The 11,034-nt window shown below is 41.6% G+C and overlaps 1 protein-coding gene across 6 annotated transcripts in view; it reads left to right on the top strand.

Annotated features, from left to right (window-relative positions):
- The first annotated feature begins 1,172 nt into the window (after positions 1–1,172).
- The window catches only part of UNC13B (unc-13 homolog B), a 205,800-nt gene continuing 195,938 nt past the window's right edge, over positions 1,173–11,034 (top strand). For 5 of the 6 annotated variants that reach the window (XM_039700732.1, XM_039700731.1, XM_039700728.1 and 2 more), the window contains exon 1: positions 1,173–1,261. In XM_039700732.1, the coding sequence (XP_039556666.1) occupies positions 1,240–1,261 (22 nt within the window). In that variant the 5' untranslated portion in view covers positions 1,173–1,239. The remainder of the gene's footprint in view (positions 1,262–11,034) is intronic. The other variant, XM_039700729.1, reaches the window with a different exon arrangement.

Below are 11,034 nucleotides of genomic sequence, written 5' to 3'. Positions count from 1 at the left end.
GAGTTATTCTAAATATTAATGGAATAGCAATCCCATTATGTGATATTTTGCTGTTGAGTTTCACTTTCAGAAATTATTTGCTAGATCTTCTGTTTGGAACTCGAAGCACATTCTGCAGTGTTGTGCTATTTATAGTTTGGGATGAAGCAATACTAAAAGCATTAGAGGCAATCAGAGAAAACTACTAGAACTGGACTCAAGGGAAACCACCTCAGGAGGTTCTTTCTGCAACAGGCAGCTGACCTGTGAGTTGCTCAAGCAGAAGATGAGGATGCAAACTTTGGAGGGGCCTGAGATAGACTAGATAAGCAGAGAGACAGACTGGGCATTACCTGCCACACAAGCATGAGGGTTCTGGAAACCCTCAGAGCTGGCTGGCCATTGTAGCTGGGAGGGTATGGCGACAGAGCTTTGGGATACAGTAATCACATTGCTTGTCCTGCTTTTCCCTAGGTGTTGGCTTATGGCTTTTTCCACGTGGGGAGGGTACAGACAGCTGCTGCTGTGCACCAGCTGAGATGCTTCATCATCAGCTAAGCTCCTTGATCATCAGTGGAGATGGGGAAGGGTCTTGACGGGAAGCCATGTGAGGAGTGGCTGAGGTCACTTGGCCTGTTCATCCTGGAGGAGACTGAGGGGAGACCTCACAGCAGTTTACCTCTTCCTCAGGAGGGGACAAAGGACAGGCAGTCCAGTGACAGGACCTGAGGGAATGGCCTGAAGTTGTGTCAGGCGAGGTTTTGGTTGGATTTTGGGATAAAGTTCTTCACTCAGAGGGTGGCTGGGTACTGAACAGGCTCCCCACGGAAGTGGTCACAGCACCAAGTCTGACAGAGTTCAAAACGCGTTTGGACAATGCTCTCAGGCACATGGTGGGATTTTTGGGCTGAGCTGTGCAGGACCAAGAGCTGCACTCGATGACCCCATAGCGTTTCCACACACATTCTATAATTCTTACGCTAGCACACCAGAACCTATCCGAGCACTCCAGCGAAGCCACATCCAGGGCGTTCCTCCTTCATCGAGTTCCCTCACCTTTCGGGAGTGAAACAAAAGCCTGAAAAGAAGAGACGCTAAAGCAGCAAAGCCCCGCGCCCGAGCGCAGCCCGCTCCCCCTCACGCGTCCGTCGTCACTCGGCCCTGCCCCGGCGGGACGGCCCCGCCCCGGCTGAGGCGCCGCCGCCGCCCGGTGTCCGCGGGGCGGCATGAGGAGAGCCGGGGGCGGCTGCCGGGGCCGCCATGTCGCTGCTCTGCGTGCGAGGTGAGCGGGGCGGCGGAGCGGGGGGACACGCCTGGGCAGGGTTTGGCTTTGTCCTGGCTGAAGTGGGTTTCAGCCTCCCTGGAGCGGGGACGGGCGTGCCGGTGCCTCCCCGCCTGAGCCGCGGGCGGCCGCGGCCCGGCCGCCACCTGCACCCCTGGGCCGGAGGTGCCGCATGGCGAGGGAGCAGGTGCGGGTCCAGGAGCGGCGGTCCCGGCCGGGGCGGTCCGGAGCCCCGGGAGGAGCCGTGGCTGACTTTGGGAGTTGGCTCGGACACGAGTTGAATCGCCCAGCGAGCGGCGCGGGCAGGAAGCAGGCTGCTGTCACTCCGTATACTCGCCTTGGAGCGTGCATTGTTATTTCACATACATTCCTAATTACCTCCTCATCCTGTTATCGAGCCTCGTCCCCTTGCTGAACAGGTTGCGGGAAGCCGGCACTTTCTCTGCGCAGTGTATTATAGTGCTGTCTCCGGTTTCCCATTTCTTGCTGCCTTGTGCTAAAAAATAATGATAAAGAAATCCGCAAAAATAAATAAAAATGATAAAGAAATCCGTGGGGGAAAACCATCTGCCAGGGCTCACGCTACTGGGACGTGTTTCCCTGCACTGAACGCCGCGGTCACAGGGCGTCCCCGAGTGCAGCCGTGCCCTGCGGCTTAAAAGTGTAGTTTTAATGTTCTCAGCTCCTTTGCCAGGAATGATAAAAAAACTGGCACTGCTGGCAGTTCAGCTCTTCTGTCACACACACAGGTTTACTGATAACCACTCCTTATCCAGCTGTTCGTCACTCTTTGAGTCAAAAGCCCTGTGTTGGTGATGCCCAGCAGAGCATCTTGAGATGTGCTCTTTTGGGGAGAGCGCTGTTTTTGGGGAGTGTTTCTGAATTAAGTTTCAGCCCTTTTATTAAACACGTGTTGTGTTTAAGGGCTTAGGAGAGGTGCACAAGTGCAGAGTGTATCTTAAATGTGCTTTTCGTACACTTCTGTGTAAAATGTGAAGTGCAGACTTGTCTAGCCCATTTTGAAGGTTTTGCCAAAATCTCTTCATTGAAGCTGAGTGTTACTAGCCAAAGGATGCCTATGTATTATAGGTTTACATATACATAATTCTTTTTGGTGGTTCATTCTCAAAATGTTTTCAGAGTGTCCTTTAAAGTAATGTGGGTTTGATACCACTTGAAGCAGATTGTCTTAAGAATGTATTTACACACTGTTTGCAAGGAATAGTGAAAGAACATGAACTGAATGATTGAGCTGCTGAAAGTGTCTTCTCTTTTCAAGGCGTTTATTCTTTATCTGTAGAGTTTTTAGGACAAAAGCATTTCAGGAGCCTGGAATAGTGTGCCCTTGTGTTTCATTTACTCTTTGTTTGTGTGAAGAGCTAAAGAAGATATAAGAAATTTGAGGTGGCTGGTGACTTTGTGTGAAGAATTACTGTGAAAATTTTATCTTCCATTTCCATCTGCTGTGCGAAGACAGTAGAAGATACCAGCATTCATTTAAATAGATGATATTGAACAACTTTATTATAAGACTGCAGAATGCAGTCAATTTACTAAACGTCAAGAAACATATTTTCTGAAATAGGCATGACTGAAAGGATCAGCTGATGAGATCTCAGAAAAAGCAACCATCTAACCTGATATGGAGTATGTTGAGGTGGGGCAGTGCGAAAAACAAAGACACCAGGAGCTGAGATAAAACAACTAGGGCAAGGAGGAGGCGGCTTTATTAATTGTTACTTTTTAAAAAAAGCCCAACAAAATGGCACTTCTCTTGATTCTTTTACCTTTCCACTGAAATGAGCTAATATTGTTGAGACCGCAGTGGCCTGTAAGAAAGTTGGAAAAGCTGTTTTTTTTTCTATTCAAAATGGTACACATATAAGACTACATAGTAGTATGAGGTTGGATGGTGTAGAGCTGAGACGAACAAAGAAAGACAACAGAAACCCCCACAGAATAAATGTAGGTGATTGGGACACTGTTAATAGCATCTGGATTGCAGTTTTACATATTAAGGAAAATGTGGAAAAAGCCATAAGTGTCAGTGTCACAAGAAGCCTGCCAGTCAGAAGGATAGTGTTTTAGTTTATTGATTTATTTTCCGCCCGTCTTGAATTGTGTGCATTAATAGTATTTTAATGAATCGCTAATCTAAAACAGTGCTCAGTGTTTGTGACCAAACATGTCTGGGTGCTGCCTTTGTTCCTGAAGAACCAGCTAGAATATATGTCTTCTTGATGGAAAGTGCTACATTGCTTTTACTTTCTGTGAGAACAAATAATTTTGTGTGTGTGTGGTTTTTTTTTCTTTTTTCCTTTCGTTTATTTATTTTGATTTGTTATGTGGTGTTTTTTGTTTGTTTCTTTGGTGTATTTTGTTTGCTTTGTTTTGTTTTTTTTTTTTTCCAGAAGCATTGAGGTGTATCTGCTATAGAAATAGGAAACACCTGACAGAAAATCTAAGCTCAGAGGAATTATGAGTCTGGGCTTGTCTGCAGCAGTTCAGGGGATGTGTGAAATAAGCCAGTGGTAATGGGCTGTTGTAGGAGCAAATTAAGGGATTCTTTTCAAGCAGGAAAATATGCAGTGAGTGTAAGTGAAGTGAAGGAGAAAAGAAATCCTGAATATTACATGATTGAGGCTTTTAGGAGACTTCTTCATATTTTGATTCCACTGCTTAAGTGAAAGAGAGGTTGCATACACTCCTGTTCAGAGCAGCTGTGTCTGGATTATGTCTGATAATCTTCTCTTGGCATAGTTTGCTTTATTAGTTTGCATTTAGCGTTGTGTTTGTGAAAATAGTACATATTAAATAAAACTAATCCCAGGGAAGCACTCCAGTGTTTCACATCAGTCTTGCATTGTTAACTTTCTTGGCTTTCTCTTGTAACTGTTGATTTTACCCCAGATCTCAATCAGATAAAATTTCTTTTCCTGATCTTTGCTGTCTCCTGACTTGGTGATGGGAATAACTGCTGTCTCAGCACAGCTTGCAGGGGTCATAGCAAAGTGGACCCTGCTGAGGCTGGTTCACTCGGTCACTGGCTCTATTTATCATTGTCCTGACACATAGTTCATGCCCTTTCACCTGCTCACTTTTACTGCATCCTTCTTTGTCTCCAGCCCTTGCTTCCTCAAAACTGATGGTTCTCTTTTAGTTTTTCTCCTCTCTGCTTCATAGCAGCTTAAGCTGTGTTTTCACTGTCACTGTATTCCAAAGTTGGACCTACCTGGTCCACCTGATAATTACAATGCCGAGGATGTTGGCAGTGGGATTCTTCCCTCATCCCTGTGCACAGTGCCTGACTTAGTCCCATACGGTCACAGTGCTTTTGTGTAACGTGCCTTTATCTTGGGCCCTGATCCACAGTATCTGTGTGAGCTTTGGCTGCCAGAGTTACATGGAAGAATGACTTGGGTGAGCTCTTGCACTCTAGGATTTCAAGTTGACTGCTGTGTGAAATGACATTGTCTGGAGGTTAGAAATGATATTTTTTTGTTTGCCTAATGTTTCTCTTGTGGCTGCGCTGAAGAATTAGAAGAGCTTGTGAGTTTTTTTGTCAAACCAGCTGGAGTGTTGAAATACCACTCCGAGAACTTAACTGTCCATCCCTGTATTACCAGCAAAATTTGAGTTCCAGTGTGAATTGGACTGTGTTGACATCCAAGTGAAAGAAGAAAAGAAGGAAAATGGAAATGGATGTTAATGATAAAAATGTTCATTACAATCTTGTAATGTACTTAGAAATACCTATACTTACAAGTGGCCAAGCATCAGGAACTTCTCTTTAAAGGATTTTTCCCCACCTTGATGTAGTGGACTCGGCTTACCTCAGTGTTCTCTGAAAGTCTGAATGCAGTGCCTCCGGCTTGCTGTTGTGACTGTTCTGAAATGGTCGTAGAATTAAAAAAAAACCCTATCCATCCTTTTGTAGGTCAAAATGATGAAGAAGAGAATTGAACATTAAAAGTAGTAGCAGAAATGCAAAGTTGTAACACTAGGACATTAAAATAACATAATGATTAATTTAGAATTTGCTGTGTGACTACTATGAACTCCATTTCTCTAGTTGTCCTTAGTCAGGTAGTTACCGGTGTAGGTAGTGTTGGAGCAAAATAAAGTGCATTAGAACTTTGAGTAAAAAGGCTAAGATAGAAGTGTTCTCTACTAGAAGAGCATTTTTGTGCTGAGAGTTAAGTTTTAGGTTTATAAAGCTGTAATTGGAGAGAACTTTTAAAGATTTCTGGCTTTTTCTGTTGTTCAGTAAAACCTGCACACCATGTCTGGCTTTTGATATAAGGGTGATCATTTGATTTCCTGTTTAAAATCCTCACCCTTTCAGATTTGGGCACTGTTACTGCAAGCTTCATCAAACAGTGTGGAACCTATTTTTTAGGTGTTTAGGGGACTATGAACTACTTGAAATCTCCCTATATTTCTCAGTGGGATGAAGGAAAGGTACAGAGATGCTTCCTGAATTTGAATAGTGTCTGTTTCTTCTGGCTCTCACCATGTACTCTGAGCTGACTCCTTCAGTGTGCAATCTTCCAGACCTAACTTGTTAAAGTTGTTATTAGCATACTCTTTTTATATGCAATAAAGGGCTGCATTTAATCTAAATGCTGAAAGAACCTAATTTTAAACTCTTAGCTATCCAAGATCTAGTTGCAGCTTATGAAAGTCCAAGCAAATTAAACTGCTTTTTTAATCCAGGACCTTATTTCAAATATTTGACTTGAATGCATGTGAAATGCATATGTCTGATGGTAAATCATCTTCCTATATATTTCCTTTGAAATTTCTTCCTGTGGCCAAATTTTACTGGGTGTTTTGAAAAATACTTTAATCACTCCATAAAAATTGTTCTTGCTGCTCCTCCAAGAGATCTTGAACTGTGGAGGGATGTGTCTAATAACTCTTACTCTGTTGCTTTTTTTTCTGATAATTCCCTGTGTGGTCTTGCAAACAGATTTGGAGCTGCTGTGGAAGTGTCTAGGGTATTCACTAACTCTGCCTCTTTCTTGCATTAGAGCTTACTGGTTAATTCCTGGCATTTTCTTGGTGTGGAAGTGTATGTAAGCAGCTTGCTGTTCTTGCCTCTTGTTAGATGGAAGGATTTCTGGAGTCTGGAGTTTAAAAGGTTTCTCTTTAGCAGTTGGATTTGCTTTTCTTTGCTGCCTTTGCTTTCTGACGGTACTTCAGAAGTTTTAGTAGTGAAATTGCATTTAATATTGTTGTGTTGATCTCATCATTGTAAAATAGAGAACTAAAATCTGCTTTACTTGTATTGTTGGTGTGTGCTTATCCGTGTCTGCTTTAGCCATGTCTACCAAGAGCTTTGCTGAAGTGTTGTTTTGCTTGTAAACTGTCACCTGTAAAATTTGGCAGATGCTTTCTGTGACATGGATTCCTATTCCATAGGTGTATCCTGGAGGTTTAGATCAGCTCTCTTTGCATTTAGAAAGATTTCAGATGGATTTTCTTTTCTCTTAGGCCCTCCTTATACCTGACTAGGCTGCTGTAAATAATTCTGCTTTTATTCTTTGCCTTTTGACTGGCCTCTGTGTTCTGCTTGGTTTTGTGTTAATGGCAAATGCCCAGTTGAGAAGGAGTGAAATATGGCAGGCTTTGGAGCAGGAAACACCATTGCAATGGATCATGGCCAGCCTCTCAAGTAACTTTCTATTACTGTTTCACTGGATGCCCACCATACTATGTCATTTTTCACTTTATTGATACACTGTTCTACCCTGAGTTGTGTGTCACAGAAAATTCCGTGTGTGTGCAGTTTGGATCAGTCTTCCTGAGCTGGTGCTGAATAGCAGGCATCTTTTTTTTTCCAGAACTTTAACTCCTTAGACATTTCAGACCTTTGTTTGGATTGCTCAGTGATCTGTAGGTGCCTGACCTCCTACAGGTGTGCTGTGAGTGTCACCTTGGGTGTCACTCTGCTCTTCTTGGGGTCTCTTTTCTAATCTCTTTGGATGCATTTAAAACAAAGCTTACTGGGCTACAGACTACTCCAGTTACATCCAAGTTACAGTTTTTTAGATCTTCTGATTTTTATTGCTTGCACATTAAATATATAACATTATCTTCACCTGCCATGGACTGAAAAGTACCTGATCTCACAAGTGCTTCTTCATGAGCATGTCACAAATGTTTATGGGATGCTTAATGCTTTTTCACCATCAGCAGTTAAATCAGCTGGTGAGTTGGGAGGGTAATACCCTTGCTGGTGTTTTGTTTCTATTCAGATTTTTTGTTAAGTCCCTTGCTTTTACCTTCATTTAACTTTCTACATCTTGGGCCACAAAACCTATGTCAATACAGTTTGTTTCTTGTATTATACCATGGCTTTACAGCTCTTTGAGGTGGAGTGGAATTCAGCTGTCCTTCTTGCTTGAGGAGTAGTGGCTTTTTGGTCCCCTGGAAAACACCTAATAAATGATTCCTGAATCTGATTATGACAGTTTTGGTTCATATTTATTCTTCTCAGTCAATTGGTTGTAATTACTCTCAATTTTATGAAATTAGCTCCCTCTGAAATGTCCCTTGTGTATTGCTAGTGGTTGTTTTTGGACAGCCCATGTTTTATTTGATTTGATCACAGCTACTGCAGGTAACTATTAAATAATTTGTTTGTAGAAAAAAAAATGGGAGTGGTGTTCCAAAACAGTTGTTCTGCCTGTTTAACAGTTGTTGAATTGGAATGTTATTTGCAAGTTTTGAAAGAACTGAAGTAGTACTGGCAGGCATATGGGCTCTTTAGCATTTCTCTGTTTAACTGTCTTTATATGAGTACTGCTGTCTTCTGTGATGAGCAGATTTCAGCTAAATACATTATGAAATACATTATGTGCATCTATATGTCTCTTTCAGCTGGGAAGAAAGCTTCAAGTCTAATCTGTTTTTTTTTAAAAAGAAAACCCTGAAAAATCTCTGGTTGATAATTTCATGAAAAGATGCAAATGTGATTTACTTGGTGCTTTGTAAACATCTGACATATCTCTAACACATTAGAGACTTTAACTCCTTCACCAAGCTTTCAAAGCAGATTTCTTACTGTGCTTTTAAGTTATTTTCCACATTATGAACTTTGAATAATTGAATAATTACACTTAAAAAGAACAAAATGTTGAGTACCTGCAGATCTTAACAGCCTTTCCCTCCCTTGTAGCATGGAGTGCAAGAGACTAGCTATGGCTAGAGGATCAAGTTAGATGATAAGTCCTCAGCTGAGGAATTCTTTTGACTGATGCTGGTTGAACTTACTAAGCACCATATTATGGCTTGGATTCATGTCCTGCTGTTATGGAAAGCGGCAAGGAATTGGAGCACAGTACTGGCAGGAGTGCTGCCTCTCTGATAGCCACGTGTGGGCATCCTAAAAATGAAAAGGAATGCTGCCAGCTAATGGTTGTGACTTAGTTTATGTTCCCTCTGCCATACTGCTCTTGAGTGCATGTTCATCCTTTTGTTAGGTGAGCTGGGGTGGCTTTGGACACTGTATGGGGGATGTGTCCATGCATTCAGCATGGAAGCATATGCTGAGAGACGTTCAGTTCATGGAAACCCTGTGCTGAGAGAAAATTAAATTGGGGCAGTGTCAGATATGAGTAAATGTTGCCTGCTTTGTTTGCAGGATTTAATTTTGCTGGCCACACTTCAATTTGTAAAAATCTTAAAATTGCTAGGCAGGATGCACAGGGTAGAGGAACTGTGTTAAAGGAATTAAAAATCCTGATTTTGTTCCCTTTCGGATTGCCTGCATATGGGGAGTCAGAGCATTAAAAAACATAAAGAAGATATGGTATTTCATCAGCTTTGTGCTGACCTTGGTTTCTTGATGCTCTTCCTTGCAGTTGAATATACTGTATAAATGGAAAGTGAATTGGACTGGGATGTCTTGTCTGATGAAGGATAAGAGGAGGTGTCTTGTTCAGGATAATCTCTAGCCTAAATCTGTTGGCCAGTTTTAAAAAAAATTTGGCTTCAAGCCTTGACCGTGTCCCTTTAAGGAATACTGTTTTTAACCTTATTACTTAAAGCTCTTGTGACTTAACTCTCTTAAATCTTTACAACCTAAATGCTCTGCTAAACAGACTCCAACACTTCCACCATACAGACTGAATTATAGGTATAATATAACTGCAGAATTATGCTTCTGAGTATTGGCACACTTCTATTTTCTCTGCTCAGGCCAATGTAGTAATACTCAGCTTAAAAAACATAGTTAAAAAAACCTAACATGCTTTGTCCCTTCACTCTTTGGTTGCTGCTCTGTTCAGTCAAAATCTGCACCATATAACCAAACTGCTGTTGTCTTTGTTGGTATCTGCTGAAAGGATTTTGGATCTGGAGCTAAATGTGGTGGCTCAGGAAAGCCTTCACTTTTCTGAACTATTGTGGTGGCACAATGCTGCAGTCCACATGCCAAGGATTTGGGCACGCTTGGATAAGGCAAAGGGAACTGTGAAGGAACTGCATCACCTGGAACATGTTCTGAAGGATATGTAGGGCTTTTACCCAGCATCATTACCAAACTCCATTTTTCCCAATCCTTAAGTACTGGAAGGGTGAGGAGCACAACTTTAGTAATAATGTCTCCAATCTAAGGAAATGCGCACCAACTTCTCCTGTTCTGATCCTAAAGTTAGTAAACCACTTCAGCATAAAAACCAGAAATTCGTCACATATGATAATCAACATAAAGCTGATGAATATGTAAATACTGAATTTCTAGACAGAAACCTATTAGAGACATTTTCCTTTCCTAAAGACTTGTATAAACTTCAGAACAGGTTTTCAGAAAATGTCCGTGGACTTCACATTTTCAGTATGTGTGGTTATTCACTTGTAGTTATCACATACTGTTCTGTTCTAACAACCTCAGTCCTTTGCAAACAAAGTCCTTGTGGAGTGTTATAGCTGCAATTACACACTGGAGAGCTACAAACCCTTGTCCAAATCTTCAGTAATTATTTCTTCCTATAGGGGCAGGAGTACCAGACACATGGTGCCAAGGTAGTTTGTCAGCTTTGTGTGAGGAAGGAATTTGACTGCTCAGCAAACTATTACACACATTGTAGAAAACTGTTGTTCCCCTTTTGTTCCCCTTCCAAATTTCGTGTGTTATTCTTCATTGTAAGATTTCTTTAAAGGCAAGCAGATAGCATTCTTCAGGTGGTTGTTTGGCCTCTTCATGCATGTGGCTTGTCTCTGAGAGTCAGAGAGGTCATAAATTACTAGAAAGCTGAGATTGACTTTGTTTTTGGATTTGGGATTTCTAACCTTACCAAAATCATAATGCCATTTTATAGATTAATAGAGTCAGGGTTTTAAATGAAACATTCAATATTTTGTGGTTCAGACATCCTCCAATCTTGAGCTCCTGATCTGAACCTAAAATTGTAGTGTGTGACGTGAATTTGGCATGCAACATGGAAATCAATTGGAAGGAGGGAAAAAATGGACATGAAACAGTAGATTTATTTCAGCCTTTCCCACCTGGTATAATTTGCTGCATGTGCAGAATTTTATTAGATTTTGACCTATCAAATTAAGTAAGTGGAGTCTGTGTATGGTCCATTTTAGTAGGAGATTTTTTTTGAGGAGATTAACTGCTTAGAAACTCCACAGTTATAAGGTCAGAATGGCTTGTTGTAATCATCTAGTATGACCCTCTGTAATACATAGTAATTTTTTTAGTGTAACAGCCTAGAGTCTAACAGAAAAAGATCAGATTCTGAACTAAAATTGATGAAGGA

The sequence above is a fragment of the Passer montanus genome, unplaced genomic scaffold, assembly GCF_014805655.1.
Source record: "Passer montanus isolate IOZ18808 unplaced genomic scaffold, ASM1480565v1 scaffold143, whole genome shotgun sequence".
In the NCBI taxonomy this organism is placed as follows: Eukaryota; Metazoa; Chordata; class Aves; order Passeriformes; family Passeridae; genus Passer; species Passer montanus.
This window is presented reverse-complemented; position numbering and strand designations above follow the sequence as displayed.